The sequence below is a fragment of the Mugil cephalus genome, chromosome 2 (genome assembly GCF_022458985.1).
Source record: "Mugil cephalus isolate CIBA_MC_2020 chromosome 2, CIBA_Mcephalus_1.1, whole genome shotgun sequence".
NCBI classification, from domain to species: domain Eukaryota; kingdom Metazoa; phylum Chordata; class Actinopteri; order Mugiliformes; family Mugilidae; genus Mugil; species Mugil cephalus.
Window position 1 is genome coordinate 15,660,192 of NC_061771.1, and position 25,107 is coordinate 15,685,298.

At 41.8% G+C, this 25,107-nt stretch overlaps 2 protein-coding genes across 3 annotated transcripts; one reads left to right on the forward strand and one right to left on the reverse strand.

The window, feature by feature from the left end:
* Nucleotides 1-279: 279 nt before the first annotated feature.
* papss1 (3'-phosphoadenosine 5'-phosphosulfate synthase 1) lies at nt 280-16,846 on the reverse strand. Its single transcript, XM_047578662.1, has 12 exons — nt 16,568-16,846; nt 15,840-15,954; nt 15,505-15,740; nt 14,205-14,343; nt 13,324-13,442; nt 12,886-12,999; nt 12,574-12,685; nt 10,201-10,406; nt 6,019-6,154; nt 5,427-5,695; nt 4,026-4,255; nt 280-1,378 (listed from the first exon to the last, which is right to left on the reverse strand). Exons 1-12 carry the CDS (start codon nt 16,625-16,627, stop codon nt 1,240-1,242), a joined length of 1,875 nt encoding a protein of 624 aa, XP_047434618.1. The 5' UTR covers nt 16,628-16,846; the 3' UTR covers nt 280-1,239.
* A 353-nt stretch (nt 16,847-17,199) lies between these two features.
* sgms2a (sphingomyelin synthase 2a) lies at nt 17,200-25,064 on the forward strand. 2 transcript variants are annotated; one of them, XM_047574823.1, is made up of 6 exons: nt 17,200-17,484; nt 21,075-21,582; nt 22,439-22,556; nt 22,922-23,075; nt 23,374-23,540; nt 24,340-25,064. In XM_047574823.1, the coding sequence occupies exons 2-6, from the start codon at nt 21,134-21,136 to the stop codon at nt 24,523-24,525; spliced, it is 1,074 nt and encodes a 357-aa protein (XP_047430779.1). In that variant the 5' UTR covers nt 17,200-17,484; nt 21,075-21,133; the 3' UTR covers nt 24,526-25,064. The 2 variants fall into 2 exon arrangements, with proteins under 2 accessions (XP_047430779.1, XP_047430788.1); XM_047574832.1 differs by having other exon boundaries at nt 21,078-21,582.
* The last annotated feature ends 43 nt before the right edge of the window (nt 25,065-25,107 follow it).

The window sequence follows — 25,107 nt, forward strand, 5'->3', positions numbered from 1 at the left end:
GCATTGTTCCTTTTACATGCACTTGAAACAAGTTTGTCACAAAGACGGGAATCTACAGTAAGATCACAGGCGGCTAAGAGACGACATCTCATCAGCGCAACTTAAAGCTCATTCAGTTCAGGGCTGACATTTGAAATCAAGAGGAATTCTTAGGGAATATGTTATGAATTTAAAACGCTTTGGTGTGCTTCAAAAGAAAAATAACACATACCGTGCAGTGTGTGTGTGTGTATGTGTGAGAGAGAGAGAGATTAGAGAAGGGAAAAGTAAACAAATCACTTTTTTTTTTAGATAAAAATGGTTTATTGGACAAGGAAGATTACAAATCTGATCCCTCAGTAACCTTCAACCATCTGATGATACAGGCCAACTCTTTAAAAACGAATTACCACATGGAAAATATTAGCAGACCATGAGAAGGAAAAAAAAAAAGAAGATAGAAATGATGAAAAAGTAACAAAATACCAAGAGGTTGAAGCACAGAAACTACAAGCACGACGACGTCAAAAAGAGATAATGTTAGGAGAGAATAAATATAAAAGTCTGGCTGAAATGTTTATGAGGGTTGCATATCTTTCATGCTGATCTGTTTTGCAGAAATTTTTCGGCCGTTTCAGTGCAATAATACGACAGGTGGCTAAAAAGCAGGTGTGTGTGTGTGTGTGTGCGTGTGTGTCCTAAAGCAAACAAGACATCATGTGAGTCGATTTCTCTGAAGACCAAGGCACTCAACTTTCACTCCGAATACTTCGGCACCACAGCCACTTGCACGTACACGGTACAAAGCAACTTGTGTCGGGGCTCAGACACAACCGTTTAAATTTGGATTTCGCACAAACTCGACGTTCATTCCTGAATATTAAAGCGCTGCTCAACAGCGCTTTCCACACAGGTCACCGCGAGCTGTCTTCACCGTTATATTTTCACATGATATTGCAACCAGTCATAATGTTAGTGAGAACATCTACGCTGAAAAACTTGACCCTACGGTTTACCTTTGCTATTATATTTCACAGAGTAGAGTTAAATGAAGCGGGTACAGCTAAAACAGGACCGTTAAAAACGACTGAGATCAGTCTGGTGACTGACAGCTCAGTGTAAAAGTGACACAGACACAAGCCAGAGCGAGGGTTTTTTTGACAGAGGTGAGTGAGTGGTCCCCACATTCATCATTTTAAACATCAGCAGAAACCACTGTGTTCCCATGTTTTTTTTTTTCTTTCATCTTGGACTCAACCTTTAGGCCTTCTCCAGTGACTTATAGTATTCTTTCAACACGGCCCAGGCCTTCGGCGCCATGAAGCCATCGGGAGGGTTCTCCCCCTCGCGGGCCATCTTACGCATGCGTGTGCCTGAGATGAAATCATAATCTTGATGGCTGAAATTAAAAGAGAGGGACAGAAAGAGAGGGAGAGGGAGAGAAGGAGAGGTTTTTAGCAACAGACATATTTCAATCAATGGACAGATGCTTATCAACGGCACAGACGGCCAAGAGCCAAGAATCATTTGGACGAGGGAGCGGGCCGGTTAACATTTCTGCAAACCAAAATGAAGCTCTTACGACGCTATCTCATGACACACCCCGGCCTGTGAAATGAGACGTGATGATTGTTTGCGTATGAGAAAATGTTACTCAACAACATTTCATATGCTGACCGTTTCTCACGATTCAAAATTCCTCCAAAATTACTCAAAGGCGAGCGAGCCAATGTCGTGACGCTGCACGCTACGACAGACGTGTTCGGGAAGTGAGGCCGGTGGAGCCGACTGTCAGCGTGTAGACGTTTGAATTCAGCCAATCAGCCACAACATTAAAACCACCTGGATATAACCGTGCAGGTCTCACGTGCCTCCAAACATGAGGGTTTGGAGGCACTTTTACTGTTGTTTTAAGTAGGATTTCACTAGCTAGTTTTTTCTCTCTCTCTGGCAAACTAGCATGTCACACTTTAAGCTAATGTCCAAGCAGCTACTTTAGGTATTCAGCAGTAAATGAGAAACATTCATTCATTTGAAGTTTCCTCCACTGTATTCACCAAGTAGGCAATAACGTTGTCTGTCACTCAGTGCAGAGTAGCTAGTGACAACAGACGCCTGCCGAGGCCAAAGAACGATGATATAAGAGCAGCCAGAGTCAACAGCTGAAACTCACCATAAAGAGGACGGTGGTGATAAGTCTCCATCGCTCCTTTTTACTGTCACGTTGTTAAAATAAAAACATTCATTACTGCTGCTTTAAGACAGAATGTTCAAGATTATACGCGAGTTGACGTACATTTATAAAATCCAAGACTGATTTAAGCTTTCATGACTGGATATTTAAACAACAGTTTTTTTTTTTATTTAAAGTGTTCTGATGGACATAACTCCTCACATACACATATGGGAATTAATCTGTATTGGAATCAAAGTACCAGTAAAGAAGTGTTTTTAATGTCTCTTACACTCACTGAAAGACAAAAAAAAAAATCATATAAAAAAAAAGGCAAAAAGGGGCAGAAAATGCTTTGGGGCCTTTGTGTGTTACTGTCTGTAACATCCTAACCTTTGCTGTTAAATGTAGCCCAGCCTGAAAAACACACATTAAAACTACTTCAAACTGGTTTAAAAAACCAAGCTAAAAACGCTGTCTGCACGCAGGAAAACTTTACAGTTTTGAAGTGTCCGGATACTTTTGAGCTGAGCGGAGCGGAGCACTGGCTCAGGTTCATCACATCTTCACCATCCTTATTTTGCCCTTGTTTATAAATTACTGTAAGGGATAATCAGGACCATTTTAAACATCTTGTTAGCAGACATATACACACTCTCTGCCCTGAGCTCACATCCACAGTGTCAGAGTGAAGCTATTGGAGGAGTGAAATGTCTAATCGTTATCACATGAAAGCGCTCATCTCGTGGCTTTGAAACATTAAGAATCTGCGAGGAAGAAGATCTCAAAGTTCCCTTGGCGTAAGGTGAAGCCGCTCCAGGCAAATTCTTCCGAGGACAGTTTTACACAGTGTCAAATTAGAAACAGCCTCTGCTGTGATCGGAGTCATCGTGCTTCAGAGCGAGACTGAGGGTTATCATGATTAAGCTGCGCATCCATATTCCTCCTGAAATCTGGCGAGGCCGGCGTGACTGAGAGAAAGGAATGCAATAGATCTAACCGAGTGACGACTGCAGACTGCGGAAATCTAACACTGTTGAATTTGCTCCGTAAAATTAGCCTTCAAATAATAAACAAAATCAGATTAAATATAGAAAAAGTGTGGCGCATGCTGCTAGAGGAGTGACTTAGTATGTAAAACAAGAGAGATTTTCCTCTTAAAAACCAATAACATGCGTAAAACACAAAGTAAACAGCTGCCTATGTCACTTCAAAGCCAAGGAAATCTAAACAAACGCTATTTCTAGCAGCACTATAACATCTTGTCACAGAAGAATGAGATGTCCCTGATCAACAGTTCACGTTGGACTTAACAGCGTATGCATCATGGAAAACAAAGCAAATCTTTTCATTAGTTTGGCCGTATTTACTTTTAGCACGGCTGGCTCAACACAGCTCCAGTTGCATAAGCTGATGGAGGAGGCTGCACCAAACCTGCAGGAAACTGCATGATTTTGTTAGTCATCGTGTGCAGTGTCCACACACAGACTTTAATTAATAGCAGGTTTCTGTAATTCTGAGCAACATCAAAGCTCACACTAATCCACAAAACCTTTTAACTGAGCAAGAAAGAAAAACAATGGCTGCTATTCTTGGCATGGCATTTTCTGCAGATAGAAAAGAAGAAAGAAGGAAAAAAACTGATGAAAGGGAATTTCTTTGTGAGTAAGACAAGCCTAATGAGTAATTAATTTAGAGAATATACCATAACTTCTGTTTAGACTGCTCGTGTAATTGGGCTAAATGTGATATTACTCCGGACTAAACATACAAATAAGCTTTGTAATTAAGTGTGACTGAGCATGATAAAGAAACTTAAAAAGTCGGGGCAACCAACTGGGGGCGAGTTTATACAACGTAAACATGCACTTACTTTTTGGGCTCATAAAAGTCCATTGCTCTTTTGACCTTGTTGTAAGCAGCGACCTTAAAGGGTACGATCTCAAGCGTGATGAGGCCTGGAGCCATGGTGAGGACTTTGGCTCCGTGAGTGGGCTCGTACAGGTCCTTTCCAGTGTCGGGGTGGGGCATGCCCGCAGGGTCACGACCCACAATATAGAAGTTGGCCCCAGCCACCATTCGTGCTCTGCAATGCCACTGGACCTGTGGACAAGGAGTACAAAGGAAAAAAAGTGTCTTAATTAAGCAGGAAGTGAGTGAAAACAATAAGTCATGTTGCAATTGTTGTAACATGCTAACATGGATAATACGGCGATGGCTGTGGCTTAGTTGGTAGAGCGGGTCTGTCCACAAACCACATTTAGAGGATCGATCCCTGGAACGTGCCACATGTTGAAGAGTCCTTGAGCAAGACACCAAACTACCAGTTGAATGTGTGTGCGCTTGTGTGAGCGAATGGTTCGATGCGCCACTGTATCTGTAAAGTGCTTTGAGTACCAACAGGAAGAAAGAAGCCTCAAAATAAAGGTTACTACTAGGTTCTACCTATGAGCAATAACTTTACTATTTTCACTTTTTAGCAGACCTAAACTACCTTCACATAAGTTCAGTCGGCCAGCCTCGAACAATTGCTCTCTTTAGGGACCATAAGCACCGAGGCTCTCTCTCTGTTTCTCATTACCAATAATTGTTTAATCCACACATCAATCCTTGACAATTACTAATACTAGTGCCATTAGGTCTGTGCCCATGTAGCTAGCACATTTCAGGATCCGTGATTTTTAGATTAGACTTACAAAAGTGGTTTCAGCTCAAGGCAGACCTCGCTAAAGAACATTCTGTAAACATTAACGCTGGAGAGGAAGTTCTATTATTTGAGTGGCATGCAGACCAAGGCTGTATGTTGTGTTTAATGGGGAAACAAGGGCTGAGCTATGATACTAACGCTGGGAGTGCGTCTGGCTCTCAAAACCTCCCATTCAGTTACAAACCGAATAAATTCACTGCCTGACATCCACCAGCCTACAATCTGCTCTCAATAATTTGCACCATAGCTTTCCCATTATCATAAGTGAATGATTAAAAGATTCCCAGCTACACAGCTACGCTCAGTCACACACACACAGAGGTTTGTGTATGGCATGGAAACACTGAACAGTGTCTCAAGACAATTGTAAATCCCCTTTCCTGACATTTTTCACTCTCAGAAATTTGCAGACAAAGTGTGTGACAATCCTGTTCTCTGTGCGCCTGTTGTCGTTATTCAATGCTTCAGCCACACTGTTCTCTGTCACTTTTGAAGAAAACACAATGCCTTTGTTTCGAGAAACCTCAAACATGCAACTGCAAATACAACATTCTTGATAGCCATTACCTCAGTTGGCCCCGCATACATCATGGGTGAGGGAAAAATAGCAACAATAGTTGAGTCTGGCTTCAGGACGCCCTCCTCCAGCACGGCGGCGTGTTGCTTCATTCTCCAGGGCAGCGGCACGTCATCGTCTTTGGTCCAACCTCCCAGCGGATGGAGCAGCAGAACGGGCCGGCGATAGCCTCGCTCGATGAGGCGCTTGTGGGTGTCCTGCATCAGAAGAGCGTGGCCGTTGTGGACCGGGTTGCGGAGCTGGAAGGCAAATACGGCATCTGAACGGAGAGGAATGAGAAGAAAGGTTCGTTCAACTGCAACCAAACACATCTGCATACATTTGTACAAGACAAACAAAGGGCCGCAAAGCACCCAGAGATAATCAAACTGCTAAGTTCCTAACCTCTGCAACCACATACAATCTGTCTCATTGTTAAGGAGTGGAATCACACCAGACCATTTTTTTTTTTCTTAGCAAAGAACAGAAGAACTGGGGTGAGGGTACAACCAAAGTTCTTACAAAGAGCTAATGTTAGCAGTTTATATTTACACTGGCGTCTCTCTTTTTGGATCAAGATTGCCATTTTGTTGTTACAGGTACCTGCATTCATTTCTTTAAACTTCTGTTTGAGCTCAGTGGGCGTCAGTCGGTACTGGTCGAGTCCATCATTCCAGTAGATCCTGTCCAGAACCTGCAGGTCTCCACCAACCAGCCAGTCCCCACTTTCCATCACCATCTGCAACCGGGAGGGAAAAACGAACATGACATTGAACACAACTCAGACTTAATCCAGACTTAAGACTGTATGGTCCTTTAAAAATTCACTGTGCTTGGAACCAAGCCAGCATGGATTCTAATAAAACCCCAGAGTTATTACCCAGTTGAAACAGGGACACAGCAGCATAAATCAAAGTCTCAGTGTGTCGTTAAACAGCCAACAAAACCCTGGGATTCCATCCCCTCTGCATTTTGGTCACAACTGCTACCTTAATTTCAAGAACAGCGCACAGACAAAATCAGATTGTATTCCACAATAAAAACCCGGTGATGAGCTCATGACCACATTGGAGAGAAATTTTCCCCTCATGAGATTCATCCAACAATGTCACCAGAGAGCTCAGGATCCAGGCAAAGGCTGCTATTGTTTCAGACAGTATCTTTTTGCCTGCGTCCTGTGGCACTTATGAGACTGTAGCTAGAGTTACTGAAAACATTGGTCTGTGCGATGTTAACGTGATACAAAGTGACAAATTACCACAGGGTAGGTCGTAAAAGCGGAGGCACGGCTCCAGCGCCGAAACTGAGAACTTAAAACGCCAGTAAATTAAATCAAAAGGATAATCGGGAGCGTACAAAAAAGAAAAACACAAATTTATGTCACTTATGTTGTTGACATGTAATTTATCAAACGAATATCATTTAATAACCATAATATTACTCACAGATTGATTTCAGTTTGATCTGGCAAATAAATACATAAAAAAAACAAGTGTTTTCAGGAGCGGAGGTGTCTGTGAGATTCGATCAACAACCATTTGGCTGCGGTCGTTATGAGAAAATTCTTTTAGGGTCATGTTGTGCTTTGTTTTTCACACTGTAGTTCATCCAACCCCTCCACTGCAGGTCTGATGACAGCTACGAAAGATGCTTAAGACTGTTATTCTTTATAAAGATCAACAGCATAGACAAGTCACCACAGATTTTCCCAACACAACTGAACGGAATATATATATGAATAAACCAAAGGGACAGGCCCATGGGTACATGTGCGCTCCGTTGAACCAAGTGTGCCACGACTTCACATGTGGAAAGGGGCCTAGCCAAATAAACAGCCACTACGCCGTAGCTTCTGACGAAGGGGGCTCCTGTCTGACTGACAGACAGGTAAACAGGAAAAAGTGGATTAACTACATGTTATATGGAGCGGGTCATTTCTAGCCGAAAAGAGACGGGATAATAATGTTGTAGCTATCAGTGCGGTGGCGTGTTGACAGACTGGCTCCGGTGCAGCGAGTTAAACATACACTCTACGCATACACACACTCTTTAATGAGTGAGATACTAATCAGAACAGGCTGAACACACACGTAAAGTTCAAGCTTATATACAGTCTACGGGCTCAAGTTGATAGAGAAGGATGACTGTGGAAATACAGAGCAAGGGGCATGTGTTTAAAGCCAGAACTGAGGCATCGGGCGTTGACAATGAACAGTCATGTTATAATTTATGAAACAAGTAGTTTCTAGTGTATTTGGAAACACATTACCACATTTGACCAAAAAATTATTTATACCTAAATTAGCAAAGACTGCTGCTGAAATACTGAGACGGGCAAATCATCATTTACCACAAAGGTCACTATTAAATTTGCAGTAAAGCTTTAGCCTACGTATGAACTGCAACTAATCCGGAAAACAAGGAGGATACAAAAGAAGTCAGACATGCAACTTTTCAATGTAACTTTGCCGTATTAGTTCAGCCAGATGTTATTTAAAAAAGGAAATCTCACATCTATCTTTGTCAGCACCGCCAGACATTTCCGTTCTATTCCAACAACAATCCAATGCCACTTTCCGCAGGGTGTGCAGTATCATTTCAGGACATTATCTCTCCAGCGTCTACCTGAACCCCGCGGCGGTCGATAGCAGACAGATGGAAACAATTCACGGGTATATTTGGAAAAGGGCTGGGTGAACGGAAAGGTGGAAGCTGGCAGTTGAGAAGCACAATCTCAAACGCATTATGGAGGAGGCTGAGCGAGAGACTCCCCATCCAAATGTAACACCTGCGAAACGAGGTTGGACCGGGAAGATCCAAGTGATTACACCGGGCATCTTGACAGACTGTGAGAAAAGCTCCACTCCTTCACCTATTCAGTCTTTCCATAAGCAATGTGAAAGGCCAGCTGGGATCTGTGTTCTATCAGCGTCGAATCCTGGGAGGCAGTTTGCTTTCACATGCTACGAGTGTTTATCACATAGCACTCCGAGACAGACAGTCTGGAGCTCTGCAGATGCCGTTGAGGATTTTGCCAAGGCGGAGCGTCTATACAACTATTTATTTAAATATTGTGAGCATTGCATCTGTGCTAAATGTCATGTGGGTTTCTCAGTATGGTCGCCTGGGATTTTGGTTAAAGTGTGTACACCAGTCAGCCACAACATTAAAACCACTGACAGGAAAAGTAAATAGCATTGACCACCTTGTGACAATTCATTGTTCTGCCGGGAAACGTTTAAACCAAGGATTCATGTGGATGTTACTTACACATGTACCACCCACCTAGACCAGACCAGCCAACACACTCCATAGCAATGACACTAATAATGGCAGCTGCCATGCCCAGCAGTCTGATGCAGTCTGACACACACGCGCGAACGGTTTAGGAACAACTCAAAAAACATGAAGAACAGCACAAGGTGGCCTCTAAATTCACCAGATCCCAAACTGATCAAGTATTTGTTTGATGATCCACAGAGGCCCCTCCCCTCCACCCATAGGACCCAAATTCCCCCACAGGACACCCTCAGAAGACCCACATCTATTCTCTGAAGAGTCACAACTGCTTTGGAGGCACAAGGGAGACCTACACAATATTAAGAAGGTGGTCATAATGTTATGTCTGATCAGTGTATATTAACTGTGTTAAGCTACAACAGTCCCAAAACTCCAACTCTTCCCACTGATGGAGGCTCTGTTAGCGTTTGCTGATGAGGTAGCAGGACAGCTGGTGGTAAATGGAAGGCTGATCTCTTGTGAACACAAACAAAGAATTAGAGGGCAGACTTTATGTGTTGTCAGTACCAGCTGTAAGGGATAGCACTAATTTATTTGTTTATTTTTATTTTTTTAAATGCTGAATGATGCATTTAAGAGGAGTACATGTAGAGTTTTTCATTTATCCTTTAAAGAATGGTGGCAATAGTTTGGAAATGGAAACTGGACATGTATTTAAATTTGACCTTATCGTGCAGTTTTCACATTTTACTCTAAATGGAATAACTGTGTTCATAGCTTGTTGACTGTGGAACAAATCAAAGTTCACATCAGCCAGTTACTATTAAATTCTGGCTGCTATTGTCCCAGGCTTTTCACCCACCTCCTGTGGCATTCATGACAGATACGGTTACTGGCAACACTGGGCTGTACGATGTTAATGTGATATAAAGTGACAATTCTCTAGAAGAATAGGCAGTAAGAGAAGCACAGCTCCAGCACTGAGACTGGGAGGGCTCAAAAAAAAAAGAAGGAACAAATGAAACTGATAAAAAAAGACAAAACAATTCATGTCACTTATTTGGATGACATATAATGTATCATGTGAAAACTCTTTGATATTTATACTTTACAAATAGACTCATTTCCGATTGATCTGGAAAACTCTTCACGAAAATAGGATTTATGTCAGCAGCAGAGGTGTCTTTGCAATGTGATCAATAAACACATCGCTATGATGAAAGAAATGTTCAGGACCATTTTGTGATTTGTTTTCCACATTGTAATTAATCCAATCTGTCGACTGCTGGCCTATGAGGAGTCATGAACGACGCTTAACAGTCTCATTCTTTGGACAGATCAACAGCATAGACAGTCATAACTGATATTCGTACCACAAGTGAGTGGAAAATACAGTATCTATGTGGATAAATCCAACAAGGTCTACACACATGATATGTGTTCTGATTTAACTATTTTGTCCCAAAATTTTACATATGAAAGAATCAACCAAGGGTTATAATTTATGAAACAAGTAGTTTCTACACATCCATCTTTGGCACCAACCTTGATGTAGGGATGGTCCTTGCAGGTGGTGCCCCACTGCCGAGCACAGCGCTCCTCTTTTCGGTGCTCATAAAACTCAGGGTTGCGGAGGATGGCCACTCGTCTGCCTTCGTAAACGAGGGCCATCGCGGTCACGCCATCCAAGCGCTCTTTATCGGCAGTCGACAATGGCAGCACCACAGGCACCGACAGGTTGATCACACCACCTGTAAGATGAGACGGTGCATTTATTCAGCAAGAAATTACATCTACTCAATGTTATTGATATTTTTGCTGAGAATTTGCAAAAAAAAAAAAAAAATAAATATCAAAAAATCAAAAAAAAAAAAAAAAAAACCCAAGGTCACATCCGGCAAATCTCTAGAATTCTGACAAATATCAGCACTATGAAACATTTTATGATTTTTTATTCATGTAATGCTTATGTAAGAGCATGCAATACAAAATGTATTGTTAATGTGATATAAAGTGACAATTCTCTAGAAGAATAGGCAGTAAGAGAAGCACAGCTCCAGCACTGAGACTGGGAGGACTCAAAACAGGCATGAAAGAAACTGTTAAAAAACACAAATCCATTCATGTAACTTATTTAGATGATGTGTAATGTATCATGTGAATATTCTTTGATATCCAGACTTTACAAACAGACTATTTGTAAAGTGTCCTGTGCTATTCCACTCATGGGCACTTGGTGGCAATAAGATGCCAATGAACGTACCAATGTACCTACAAAGACAGTGAAGAACATGGCTGCCCTTTTGTATTAGTTCTTTCAGTCATTTATTAGAAAAGAACTATTCAATTATAAGCATACATGTGATGTGTTCTGGCGAGAAGCGATGTCTGTACAGTAGTCAGAGCCCTAAACACAAAAAAGACTTCAAGATCTAATTCCCAACAGAAGTATTGAAGTATAGGTCTGAATAGCTTTGCAAATGAGAAATATTCATTCATTTTACAAAAACAAATGTGCAGAAGAGTATATGTATGTATGAGTCATCATACAGAAGAAATGAAAGTTTAAAATGTCCACAGGTGTGGTACACGCAACAAAACAACTTCATCATTCGTGTAATGTCCCATGCGGTGAGCCTTCAAACTAAATGTGGAATATATGGCTAAACCACAGACTACAGTGAATCCTCACAGCTGCAATTTAAGAGGCTCCAAAAACAAAAAGAAAAAAAGAAAAAACCCTTTTCTCATTTAACCTGTGTGGGGACAGTGTTTTTGTGGCACGCTCTTTTTGACATCCAGGTTGATGAAAACGTTGAGACCAGCACGCTTTTCACATCACGTCAAATCAAATCCGGTGGAGACAGGAGGGGGCGCCGACTGCTGCTGCCCCCACCTCCCACTGGACCCTTCTCTGGTCCCCTCTGTCACAGCCCAGAGCTCACAGCTGGTTCCAATAAAAACCTCACACAAGAATGCCAAATGTCCGAACAAGGCAGACAGATTCTCCAATTCGGATTCCTGCATATTTTCTATGTGATCAGTGAAACCTTCAGTTTTATGCTTCCCTAACAGTTTTAGCATTAAAGCATTTGCAATCAATCCTTTTACTGCCTGATCTCCTTGAAGGAAGTGAAAGTGGACAAATGGCGGTTTGTGGTGTCAATCCATTAAGTAGCTTCTTCCTCTATGTCCATATTTATTTGTCAGATTTTATTCTACTTTGTCCAAGCAGCTGTTACATACATAGAATGTATAAACTGAATACAAATTATGTTAAGGGTCATTCCTTTTTATGCAAATTTCATTCTACCATTTGTGTATCAAACTAAATATTTGGCATCATAATCATGGTCATAATCTTAATCATGTAGAATTGAGATTTAAGTAGTCGCATCTTCCATTATTTCAAACTGCACTATTGCTATAACTACACAAAAGTGAGGCAATCCTTAGGCCTTCATTCTTAAAACCACAAACCTTTTCCATATTTTATCAGCGCCATTCTGCCACCATAGATAAATCATGTGTCATGGTGATGCAGATTGAAGGGACACATGCAGGATGTACTTGTTCATCTAATTTAATGTTGTGAGTTCAACAAAGACAGTTAAACACTTCTGAGCTGGCTAATTAGATGATCTAATAAAGAAGGCGGATTCGGGGATTCACTGTGTTTGATCTGAGTCTGATCTCACTCAGTTTGTTGTATATTTGCAGGATTATAGCTCCAGAAAGTCTTGTAAAAATGCAATAATAACTGAAACTCAGTCCACACAACATCCCAAAAAAAAAAAAGGACATTTTTCTCAGAATCCATTTTGTGAGCACTTAACTCCCCCTAGTGCCTAATGAGCTGAAATGTTAGGGTTATTTCAAACTATCTGTGAAACCAATTGATTTTAGACAAAATCTTACCATCCAGCAGACAGTCAAAATGAAGACATTGCAAAAACTCTCTCTCCCTCATGAAGCCATTCAGAGGAGTGGCCCAGCCTTCAGCCAGCACCTGCACCCACTGCATGTCCACCTGCAGATTAAATGTCACATACGAAAGGTTACATTCTGACCACTAACTTATCATATGTTCGGCTTAAAACAGTGAATGTTTCAGTAAATAGATAAATGACCAAGTAGTTCATATACAGTGCATGCAAAGATTACCAATAATTGTCTTCTTTCATTTATCATTAAAATCTAGATTGCTTTATATTAAGTGACTACAGTTACCTTTCCAATCTGCACAGCAGGAAGAGTCTCTGCATCAGCCTTAGCCAAGTCCAACTTATTCTCCTGAACATAGAGCTCTTTCACTTCATATGAAGCATCAACAGGAACTATATCCTGTGAAAACATTAGAACATCAAATTAATATTTACAATATTATTAAAAATATATCGCTTCATCGAGGGGTCGGAAAACGTTTTCAATACTCTTAAGTAACCTTGATTTATATAGTAAATGTACAGATGAGGCAGCGTCAACGTTCATATGACAAGCATGATGCTTACCTGCCCCCTAGTGGTCAACAGAAAACTTACAGTACTGTGGTATCTATCAAGTGGGAACTTCAAAACTGTGGATGTATCTATGATTGTGACGTTAAAGAGGACTGCGCTGACAACAAAAAGGAAATAAATGAAATAAAATAAACAAAACACCCCTCACCCTCTCCTGAAGCAGGTCAATAAGCTGTTGTATGCACTCATTCACACTGCAGGAGTCAGTCTTCAGCACCAGCTCTGGAGCCTCTGGCTTCTCATACTCAGAGTCAATGCCAGTGAAACCTGACAAGGAGAAAGTTTAATGCAGCTCTGTTTACTATTCAAAATATTCTACTCCTGCTGAAAACCCGTCCGCACTCGATTCCATTTTATTAACCAACCATGTCAACTATCTAATCGAGATGTAACCACATATATATTAGGATAGAAATGTTTATGAGACAGAGCGTTGCAGAAAACAGCTTGGTCTGAGGGAGCAAACAAAGAAAAGTCTCCTACAGAAATGACACAAAATACAGATTACTCAGTTAAGACATAGAAAACTACCCTCACAATATCACAATGTGGTAAGAATCACTTTCTCTAGCAGTGATGGGTCACTTTGTGACCACCATGTCTGTATGATAGCAAATGAGAATTAGTAAAAAAAAAGAACAAAGTCAAGGAAATAATGGTGCTTCCATGCGACAAGAGGCAGAAAGTCCAAAGAATGAAGGTCACTACAGACTGATAGGAGCAGGTTTTTTTGCCAGTTCTTCATTCACAAGCTCCAAAGTTAAGCCTGCCAACAAACATTAATGCAAGCTTGCTACAAGCAAAAATCAATATTACTTGAATGTATCGTTTGGGGAGAGGAAAGCAAGTATTTTAATCTAATCTGTTATGTGCTCAGCAACAATGGAAGTGCGTTTTGGTCCAACCCCTCTATGAGTATATGTATACAGGGCTGTGTGACAGATGTCATTTATTATCTAAAGTAAAAGTTTTGAGCCAAGTCAACACAGGATTTAAATGTGCAGTTCAGATAAATAAATCATACTCCACCTCTGATCTCCCCTGCTCTGGCTCTTTTGTACAGCCCCTTTACGTCCCTCTGCTCACAGACGTCCAGTGGGGCATCGACGAAAACCTCAAAGAAAGGCAGCCCTGCAGCCTCGTGGATCTTTCTGGCATTAAGGCGATCCTGGTAAACAATAACACAAAGAGTATTTTAGCCCAATTTTTAATTTATTTTTTTTTAAAATCCACCTGAAAGAGTTGGCTGCATGTTTACAGTAGCTCCTTGATGTTAACCTTTTTAGGTTAATCTTAGTGTTTTAGTGGTTGTTTTGTATCTGACTGAGATTCCCGCAGGATTTCAGAAGAAGTGCCGGGGGTGCCAGCCTGGAGTTGGAGGTGGCAGAGCGGAGGAGGTGGTTCGGGTCGGCGGTGCCGTCCATCCTCATGGGGAACATGAGGTCTTTGGGAGCAGAATGGATGGACATGTCTAGTGCTTTGGAGGCCTTGTTCATACCGACCACAGTACATCTGTGCCCGGCTTCGGGACTCTATGAGTTGACATGCTCCATTGGTATTGACACACTCCGTTGCTCTGTTGCCGGTTACACCTCCCCCTCAGCGACAAGGAAACACCACGTGACACGATACACACCGCTGTGGCTTTGCAACTGGCCAAACAACCACATGACCTTGGACACTGTTTTGCCAGGTACTTTTTCTATATATGCTCATAATGCTAATTCTGTACATTTTTTGATTACATCATTTATTTTATTTTACTAGATAACACCCTTTTTTAATTTTACTTTATGTAATCTCATATTATTTTATCTTTCTTGTCGTTTTTATGAGTGTTTACTTTTATGTGCGACGAAGCTACAGTGACAAAGTAATTTCCCTTGTGGATCATTAAAGTCTGTCTAAGTCTATTATGGCTGATTACGCTTCAAGCTTTTGCTGCAGTTAGAGGATATCACAGTGTGCAACAAGTTAGGGTGTGATTATGCAAGTACCACTCAATACAGGAAATCAAGAATACAAAGCACAGGTATAAACAAAAACAAACAACCCGAACCCTAATCCAATAATTTCAAACTGAATGACTTTGTCAGTTCACATGACAGTTTCAAAATGTAGTGTTGGGGCTTGCATTATCAATTAAATGAAATTCACAATACTGTAGAGTACTACACTGCAAATGCTTCCAGTCAAGAAGAAAGATCTTCGCAAAAAGACCAGACTCTATTTAAATATGTTTCAATAAAGATGGTAAAACAGAACAAGAGACAGATATACATCATTTGTCTCATTCAAATGCTGATGCTCTCTTTGAAGAGTCACTCACCCTGCTGTAGGGAGAGATGAAACTGGCTATACAGACAAGTCCGGCATCAGCAAAAAGCCTGGCCACCTCAGCAATGCGTCTAATGTTCTCTTCACGGTCCTCTGGGCTGAAACCAAGGTTTTTGTTCAGTCCCTGGCGGATGTTGTCTCCATCCAGGGTGTAGCAGGGGATACCATGACAGACAAGGTACTCCTCCAGAGCCATGCTCACTGTGGTCTTCCCAGCACCGGACAAACCTTAACACAGAGAAAAACAGCGTTGACATGAAAATATGAGATCAGATGAATTTCTTTTTTTTAGGAGATTGTGTGTCTTCCTAAGGTCTCGTAACTCACCAGTCAGCCAAACGGTACATCCCCTGAATCCTCCTCTTGTGCCCACAACTTGGCCACGTTTGTTTCGGCTCACGTGATGCGCTTGGTAGGTGACATTAGTTGCACGTTGCATTCCCTGAAATGATTCATCATAAGGAGATGGCATCTTAAAAGAGTACTTGAAATGTGGCATCTCAGAAGCTGGGTGATGCATTCAAAGTTCTTGTTTTTTTTTTTTTTTTCCCCCAACCAACAACCAAACCCACAAAGCGTTCAGTTTGCCATTACTAACACAAAGAGAGGCTTTATATCATAACACTGGAGAGAAAAAAAATAAAGATTAGTTTTACTGTGGTTATTGTTTATGTTCATTGATGGACACCATAAGAAGGTGATGGCTGAAAATGCTACAGTGCAGAATTAACAACAACTTGTACTATCGGCATATATAACCTAAAGGAAAATGATGATAATATTGGAACTATTAAAGGCAACGCTGTAAGTAAACAGTAAGAGCATTAACCACTTACTGCATGCCCTTGCGTTGACTGAAATAGCGTTAGTCGAGGCGTTGCTAGGCTTTAAATGAGCCAACTGTGGAGTATAGCATTGTATGCTAACTGCTAGTCAAGTAGCTAGCTTGGCCTCGGCTAGCCCGTTAGCACATTAGCATCTGGTTGGGCGAAGTATGCGTAAATACCGAAGGGCTGTGTTGAATGAACACAACTTGGCCAAAAAAGAAAGCTCACCCAGTTCTCGGTTGCGTTGCCGAGCTTCTGTTTCTTATGCGAGTTGCCATGCGACTCCATTGCCTGCAGCAACAGTCAACGGCTGATTCAACCGGCTACCTCTTTAAAAAAAAAAGACACACACAAAACAACGACACGCCTGTCGGTTCTTTGTTTACCGGCACAGGTAGTGCTGGATTTTTTGGCACAGCTCTGTCCGGTGAATGGAGGTGTCCGGAGCCCAGGAGCCTGGCACAACACCCGGGAAGAGCCTTTCCGAGGAGCCACGTCACCGGCGACAGAGTGACGCGTTTCCTCGGTCTGTCGTCGGTCGGTGAGAGGAACTGATCTGAAGTCAGTTTAGCTTCATCACTGACGACAGACAGCGTGAGCTACCCGACAAATAAAACCGATCTGAAATCTGTAGTCTGAAGGAAAAATCTAGTCTTCTAGATATTTTAAACTATTTTTTTATATATAAAATACCCTTTATTATGAATATTTAATTATTAATGCTGGCTTGATATGAAATGTTACATTAACATGTATTTTTCCCTTGTTTTTGATTTATAAAATTGCAAAAAAAAAGAAGAAAAAAAAGTATATTTATTCCCATTATAAATGCGTAGTTGTTGGCCTAAAATTAAAGCACAACTCCGAGCAGCCCGGTTAGGATGGGAGGCGCGCAGAGCATCGCTTTTAAAAGGGCGCATAAGGCGTACACTGATTAGAGGGAGCTGGATTAAAGGGGATGCGAGTCAGGAGGCTGGATACAGTGTGAAAGGCGTCAGGGAGGAGCGCTCCCTCAAAAGCGAGCGGCAGAGTCGAGCTGTGTAGCAGTGGAGCCTGAGAGAAGCAGCGGCCAGACAGGGCGCAGCATCGTTGATTTGAGGAGCTGCAACTACACCGAGAGCTGCTAGGAGGCCCGAGCGCGCCAGGTAGGATTGCTACAGACAAGAGCAACATGTGAATTTGACTGCAACATCTTCTCGTCGACGTGCTTGGGCTGCATATGTTGACGATGGCACTGATGTGTGATGTTTCATGCTAGGGTTTTGTTACAGGTGCCTAAATATGCCAGCTATGCATACGAATGTTTACATAAATAATTTAGAGGATGCTTATGCATGAGCGTAAAAGGCCACGTGTTGATGGCATGATATTAAAAAAAAAAAAAAAAAAAAAAAACAGGTGACACAGAGGTATCTAATACACAAGTTGTCACATTGCCTGTATCTGGATTATTAGTGCGCTACATGGTCTGTGCATGGCGGTGACTCATATGTATCCTGATTTAATTCAATTTTAATAATTCAGCTCCCAGCTGCAATAGCTTTGACTGAAACTAGAGGGCTTAATTATAGGACACGCAATGACCTGTTGCCCCACCCAGGAGCCACATGGGAAACCTAGTGTTTAACACTGTGTGTGGGTCCACTGCGCTACACCCCAAAAGTAAACTTCAAAACCTTCTGTGCCACACATCACATGTGACAGGCCTGTAATATAGGGCAGGCAAGGGAGACACCCAGCTCCTGAACCTGACATTACTGGCGGCATCCACCCCACATGTGGTTACAGAGTCCAGAAAAGTAGGGCTGGGTCTGTTCACAGCAAGACTATTTTTGGTCTCACTCTGTGGAAGGGCTTGTCTTTTTGGAAATACAACAAGAATCGCTGTGCATTTCTATGTTTTGCTGAGCCGGCCTTGGATGTCGGTGTCGAACAGCAGCTGGGGGACGTGAACATAGACGTGAACACAGTGTTAAAACCAGACATTTGCCCTCCACCATTCACAATATTGTCATGACATTTTAGTAAGTGAATGACCGTTTACGCTGCCGCTACTGACAATGCTGTCAACTAATATTTTCATTACCACTACTGGTACGGCCGCTGCTACTATACACTGAACAAAAGTAACAAGGAGGCCCACAGCAGCAATCCAGGCCTTTACTTAAGTACAGGTGATGTAAAGTAAATAAACTGTTCTTAAGTACATTTCTAAGGTACTTATACTTCACTTGTATTTTACACAAATTTCACCTTCATCTCCACAGAACTGTAGAGGGAAAATGCGGTACTTTTAACTTTAATTTATGTGACAGCTGTTCCCACTAAAACGAGTGAAATCAACTGCATTATACAAACGCTGCTTTCATGTCAACACATCAGTAACATATGAAACATAAAATACTGACAGAAGGCTTGTTTTATGGTCTGTAATGATTACCTTTATTTCATATTTCCCTATAATACTTTATAGTTTGTATATAGTTTGTTACTTTGGTCACTGAGATTTTACAGACACCACATACACAATGTGCGGTCTATAAAGTATTGCCTTCACTTCAGTTAAATATGTTGGCGATGAAGAGCTGTTACAGTTAGCATCATCTATAACGACAGTGAAGTGCTACTAGTTGGATAGTAATAAACCTTTTTTTTTTTTTTTTGCAGGAATACTACTATATTTATGTACAATATGTATGTGCTTGCAACAAAGTATTTATTCTCCGAATCTGTAGTACAGCAAATTTTACTTCGACCTCTAATGCTGCTGATACACAGAATAATAATGATAATGGCTAGTCCTCCTAACAGCATAATGAAGGTCGCCTTTTATCATGTAGATATCATTACAGCATTTAATTTATACATGCTTGTGTCAGATGTATCAGTAATTTTACATAACTGTAATCAAAACGTGTTGTTCTGCTGAACACGAAGGCTTGTGTTAGAGCACGTACATAAAGTATATATATATTTTTTGTGTGTGGTCTCATCCGTTCCTAGAGGGCAGGGCCACCTCTGGTTGGACTTATTTTTAACCCTCCCTTTGATAGAGACAATCTACATGATGCAAAGAGGAAAATGACTGGACAGCAGCAGCAGCATGTCATTATGAAGGCCCCGAAATGGAGTCAAACCCCTGGTTCCCTTTGGAGTAAAATACAGCCTTCAAGGCAACTGGTTGGGTTCTCTGGAAATAGCCTGGGTTGAGCCGAGGCAGCCAAGTTATCCAGCAGTGCCTGTGACTGTGAGGAACAGCTCTTTTCTGCCAGTTTTCCATCACCGCCCCTGTAGAGGGCTCGGTGCGCCAGTTGGTGGGAAAATATTGTGTAGTGTACACTGGGGAGGAGGGGACTGGAAAATGAGTTTAATGGAGACACTCCGCTCACCTCCCATGTGCAGAACATACAGTGAAAGCTCATATTGAACTCCGGAAAAAGAATGCCACACTAATACACCGCAGAGTATGCACAAACACATAAGACGGGATTAGTATTGGGCTGTGATTCTGGTGGGTAAACTGTAAGATGAAAATCAGCTCATAGAGACCCAGTGAGACAGTATTTTTATAGTGTAGTATTTATAGTATATAAAACATACTGACTAAATATGTCAGTGTTTACTATCTAGTCGTACTGTTTCGTGTTGACACTAGAGACCGATTTATTTACAGAGATGATGTAAAGTCTGCGATCGACCACTCAGTTGCTTAATTGGCTTATACTGTTTGTTTGCTCGTGTTGATTGTATTTGCCCTCGTGGTCGGTATTAACATACCTTTATGGAACCATAAATCCTGTCAAACGTTACGCTCTGTTCCATCTATCAGTTGCCTGATAGAGACTGAATCTATTATGGGTTAGTCGGAGGGCATTCTACTCTAATCTTGTCTCTGCTGTAATAATATTTTCCCAAAAATTGATTTGGAGGAAACCGATCCTTTCAGCAGCTCTCTTGTATTTAGCCATACGCTGCCTCATTCCCATCATTCATCTTGCTGCTATAGTGCGCTTTCTCCCTCCGAGTAAACACTGTATTCTGCATGCATCCCAGGCGGCATTCGCTGTGATGCATTTCAGGGCTTATGGCAACGTCCTCTGATCCATTAAGGGGGCCGTTAATCGGACTGTATGCCTTTTAGATGTGAAACCAAATGAAAATGGTCATGGCAGCGCTCTCAAGTCATTAACTGAAGACAGCGCGGAAGCAAATATTTCCCCGAGCTTGACTGCAGATATGTTGCATTTTAGAGCGTCTCACAGGTGTTTGGCAGATACAGTGCATGTATTTAAAGGTGGCGGGTGGCGTTTCTGCAGTTACTGAGGTCAGCTGAAACGACTTTACTTTTGCTGCCTGTTGAGAACAGCATTTTTGTATTTTTTTTTTGAAAAACAGAACTCCTAAAATAAGAGTCCCTGGACGTACAAACAGAAAATTGTCTGAGTGGTTCTGGTGAATGTCCAAAGAAAGGAAACTCACAGCATTACAACCACATCTAGAATAGCAGAGCACTATAAAGTTAAAAATAGCTTTTCAGTCTAAAATGGCTATTTGTGACAGTGGAATCAATAAGACCTCCATCTTTCACAAGGCGTATCCCTGAAATAAAGTCTAGCCGAGCATGTCTCCTCTCTATTTCTCACCGTGGTAATTTCACATTCATGCAGCAACAGCTCTGTGCACAAATGTTCTGTCCAAACCAGAGAGTTTCAGCTTTTTTTGTTTTCCTCCATAGCAGCTAGAAAAGCCTCCGTCCAGAGGAGCAGAGCCTGTGGATGGACATTGCTGGCACCCATGGCGTCACAGGAGCTTGTGGACGGGAGAGACTCTTCCGCTGAAAATCTGAAGCCAGTAATGGAGGGCGGCGTTGTGCCCAGCAGCGGCAAAACCTGCCCCGTCCACACGGTGGGCGGAGAGGATACAAAGAGGGGCTTCCGGAAAGGCATAAGCAGGCATAATGACTATGTGAAGATCTCTGTGCTGGAGTCCAAAGTCAACCGTCTGCCCATGGAGTGGTGGAAGACGGCCATCGCTTTCTTTTATGCCGTTTTCAACCTGGTCCTGACGACGGTCGTCATCACAATCGTCCACGAGCGAGTCCCGCCGAAAGAAACCAGCCCGCCCCTGCCTGATAAGTTTTTTGACTATATTGACAGGGTCAAGTGGGCGTTCACAGTAACAGAGATCAATGGCATGGTGCTGCTAGCCATTTGGTTGATCCAGCTGTTCTTCTTTAGATACAAGTAAGAGCCATTTGTACTCAGTGTCATGCATATGGGTTTTTATGTCAGTCTGAAGGACAGGTGTGGTGACATTCTTTATTTTAGTCTTAGTTGACAACAAGAGAAATACAGAAAAGGGAACTGTGCTGTAAAGAACGTAGATGAACCCATTTGAACAGTCTTTTCATTATCATTCATTCATCAGACATTGTTAAAGGAAGTGAATTGGCACGATAATACTGTAAGTTACAGAAGTGTTACATCAAAAGACGGTAATATCACCACCACTGTCCATGAAGGCTGTTACATTATCTATTTGCAGGGTAATAGCAGGGCTCTACCTCCTTGGGGCACCTCCTTTGTCAATATTCTGTGGAGTTTGTTAACTCTGAATTACAGAATGTCAAAAATTAATGTGAAACAATGGGAGAAAAATGAAGTTCTCCGCAGAATAACTTGATGAAGCTACTGTGTTTGCAGAACTTATTATAATGGTGTATGTAGGTGATTCATCTTCACTGGTCTCTCTGTCCTTACCGATTACTCAGGAAGTCCGCTATATCAGAGCCTGCAATCAGTGATGAAATTAAGTTCGTCGTCTATACAAAGTGCAGCTTAAAAATAGGTTGCTGTCGTTCGCAGCAAAACACGTTTTCCACATTTAGCCGTGTGCATGTATGAATTAATAAGTCTTTGTGATTTGCATCACAAATTGCAGAGTTAAAGCTGGAGAGAAGAGATCATCATTTTGTAGTTTATACTTAGGCTTAAGTAGGCTAATAATGTCGATAAGCCTTTTCGGATGAGTTGCATTATAAAAAGACTGAAAGACACATCTGTCCGTGACTGCACACACATTTGCATTTCCCTTTTGCAGGTCAATCGCATGTAGACGGTTCTTCTTCCTCATCGGCACCCTGTACTTGTACCGCTGTGTCACCATGTACATCACCACCTTGCCTGTACCTGGCATGCACATGACCTGCGCTCCTAAGGTGGGTGGCACGCCAACCTCCACTCCATTCTCAGCCGTACGCTCTTGTGCCATTTTGGGGACCTGTTTTGCACAACTGCGCACAACAAGCAGCTATAAATACATTTCTTTTTAGCCATTTTAGCTATTACTGCCTCAGGAAACCAGCTATATTCAGGTGCATCAGCGTCAGTGGCAATTGTCTGCTGTGGTTGGGACAGTTTAGTAGTTGTTTTTCTCTCAAATTTTAAATGATCCTCATAAAATGAACATAATTCACTTTTGAAATGTTGGAGCATCCAAAGTTATTGGAAAAATTAATATAGAAAAAAAAATAGTTTGCAGCCTTCAGGCTCCTTCTGATCCAGTGTTTATCTCCCTTGTCAGCTTCACGAAGACTCCCAGGCAAAGATCCAGCGGATTCTGCGGCTGATTTCAGGCGGAGGGCTCTCCATCACGAACTCCCATCTCTTGTGTGGAGACTTCCTCTATAGCGGACACACCGTAATGCTCACCCTCACCTATCTGTTCATTAAGGAGTGTGAGTACTCAACGTAGTGTTTGTGCAGGAATAATCTATGGATTTGTCCTGAATAATACATGAATTCTATCGTGTGTCTCCATTCAAGGCGCTAGTGGGACACAAACAGACACGCTGCTTTACTGCCGCTTTTGCATTCACATTCAAAGTTTGACAGTGTCCCTGGATATTTGATATTGGTGTCACCGCCACTAAGATTTAGTTTAATTCCAATGAAACGCCACGTACATGAGGACGAACATATGGAAAGTCTGTGATGATCACTGACGTTCTCCTCTTTCCTTCCCTCTCCCACAAGACTCTCCGCGGTCCTTTTGGTGGTACCACCTCATGTGCTGGCTGCTGAGCGCTGTGGGTGTGGTGTGCATCTTGGTGGCACACGAGCACTACAGCGTGGACGTGGTCGTGGCCTACTTCATCACCTCCCGCCTGTTCTGGTGGTACCACACCATGGCCAACTTACAGGTCTGAACACTGGATTGGATGCGGTGTGTGGCGTGTGTGCTGGTGAACGAAGGCTCGCCTCTCATTGACCCTTTTTATATATGAGTCATTGGCGCCTTCGCTGTCTGCCTGGTGATGCATGGGCCACTTCAGTTTGCCTCAAGTGTAACAGTTTCAGGCCAAGACAAAATTTTATTACAGTTTATGTTTAAAGGAAATGGATTATAGCCTTGATATATATATATATTCATACTGTGTTATAAATAATTCATTATTATTATGCCATCAAAATGGTGAATGACCCCCTCTACTGGGCTGTTTTTAAACAGACAGTTTGCATGTGATTGCACCAGTGCTCGGTTATCTCTCGGCATAATGAAACAATAATGCCACGTTTGACATAATATTCTAACAAAGAACAGCATCACGGGGTGTTTTCTGCCGCTTGACAGTCTTAAATTAAGTTGCCTGTCAGATCTTAATAATAATAAACAGTCGATCTTATATTGTTTGACTCTTGACAATAAATTCCTGCTGTTATCAGGCTTTGGCAGTTTGAGTTACAGAAATCAAGCGATTTCTTTTTCAAAGTTTCAAAACACTTCTTAATATTACTACGGCTTGAACTAATCTGTTGATTTTGTTAAAAACGATTCTAAGGTGCTTCTTTCATGTAACTTTTTAAATGCCAACCCAAAAATTAATCACAGTAGTTACATATACCTACAACGTGTGTACGTATATTTCCCAGGCCTGATCTATGCTATGATTACTATAAACACACGCTTTCTCTAAAGGACTGCTGTTCTTGTCTTGACAGACTCTGAAATGCTCGCCCAATAACTACCTCACCAACACCTGGTGGAACCCCCTGTTTAACTTCTTGGAGAGGAACGTCCAGACCGCGGTGCCGTGCTCGTACAGTTGGCCCATCACCTGGCCTCCAGCCTGCCTTAAGAACCCCTGCAAGAAGTACTCCATGGTACAGAGCACACGAGAGGAGTGATTTGACCCCGATGCCGCAGCAGTGTTGCTTGATAATCCGCTCACGCGTTCAGGAACGTTGATACCAAATGCATAGAAAAAGGCTCCTCATATTGTCTCCGTTTTATTGCCACTGTGATTTATTTATGAAATGACGTCCCGCAAGTTGTCTTCTTTTTCTTTTTTGTAAATGATACTTGTATCTGCTCCTGAATTTCACACGTGAAAGGACAATTTGTTGCGACATGCTCGCAGGTTTGTTGCAGTATTCAAAAAAAAACAAAAACGTTTTTGTTGTTGTATTTGCCTTCACAGCTCTTCCATACGATATGTACTGATAGGGGTTTCCTTTGTATGTCAGTGTGCTGAAGTCACAAGGTGCCTTAGTGTGTTAAATGTTCGTAGGTGTACCAAAGCTGCCGTTATGACTCTTATCGTATTTCTTTATTCTATGAGTTTTATTACTATTATTATTAATTTTGTATTCATTTTAGAAGCCTTGAGTGTCTATATCCCAGCTGTATCTCAAAATTGTACCATCGTATTAAAAATTTAAACATTCGGCGGTTTCAGTGTGTTGCCTTTATTTCATTACATAATTCAC

What these genes read in the sequence shown, in the direction of transcription:
- sgms2a (XM_047574823.1), top strand. Translation starts at nt 21,134, where the DNA reads ATGGCGTCACAGGAGCTTGTGGACGGGAGAGACTCTTCCGCTGAAAAT. An exon ending in ACATGACCTGCGCTCCTAAG is followed by an intron (nt 22,557 to 22,921) that starts GTGGGTGGCACG and finishes CTCCCTTGTCAG; the next exon opens with CTTCACGAAGACTCCCAGGC. An exon ending in ACACCATGGCCAACTTACAG is followed by an intron (nt 23,541 to 24,339) that starts GTCTGAACACTG and finishes TTGTCTTGACAG; the next exon opens with ACTCTGAAATGCTCGCCCAA.
- papss1 (XM_047578662.1), bottom strand. Translation starts at nt 16,627, where the DNA reads ATGGAGTCGCATGGCAACTCGCATAAGAAACAGAAGCTCGGCAACGCA. An exon ending in ATGTACCGTTTGGCTGACTG is followed by an intron (nt 15,741 to 15,839) that starts GTGAGTTACGAG and finishes CTCTGTGTTAAG; the next exon opens with GTTTGTCCGGTGCTGGGAAG. An exon ending in GTTTAAAGAAATGAATGCAG is followed by an intron (nt 5,696 to 6,018) that starts GTACCTGTAACA and finishes CTCTCCGTTCAG; the next exon opens with ATGCCGTATTTGCCTTCCAG.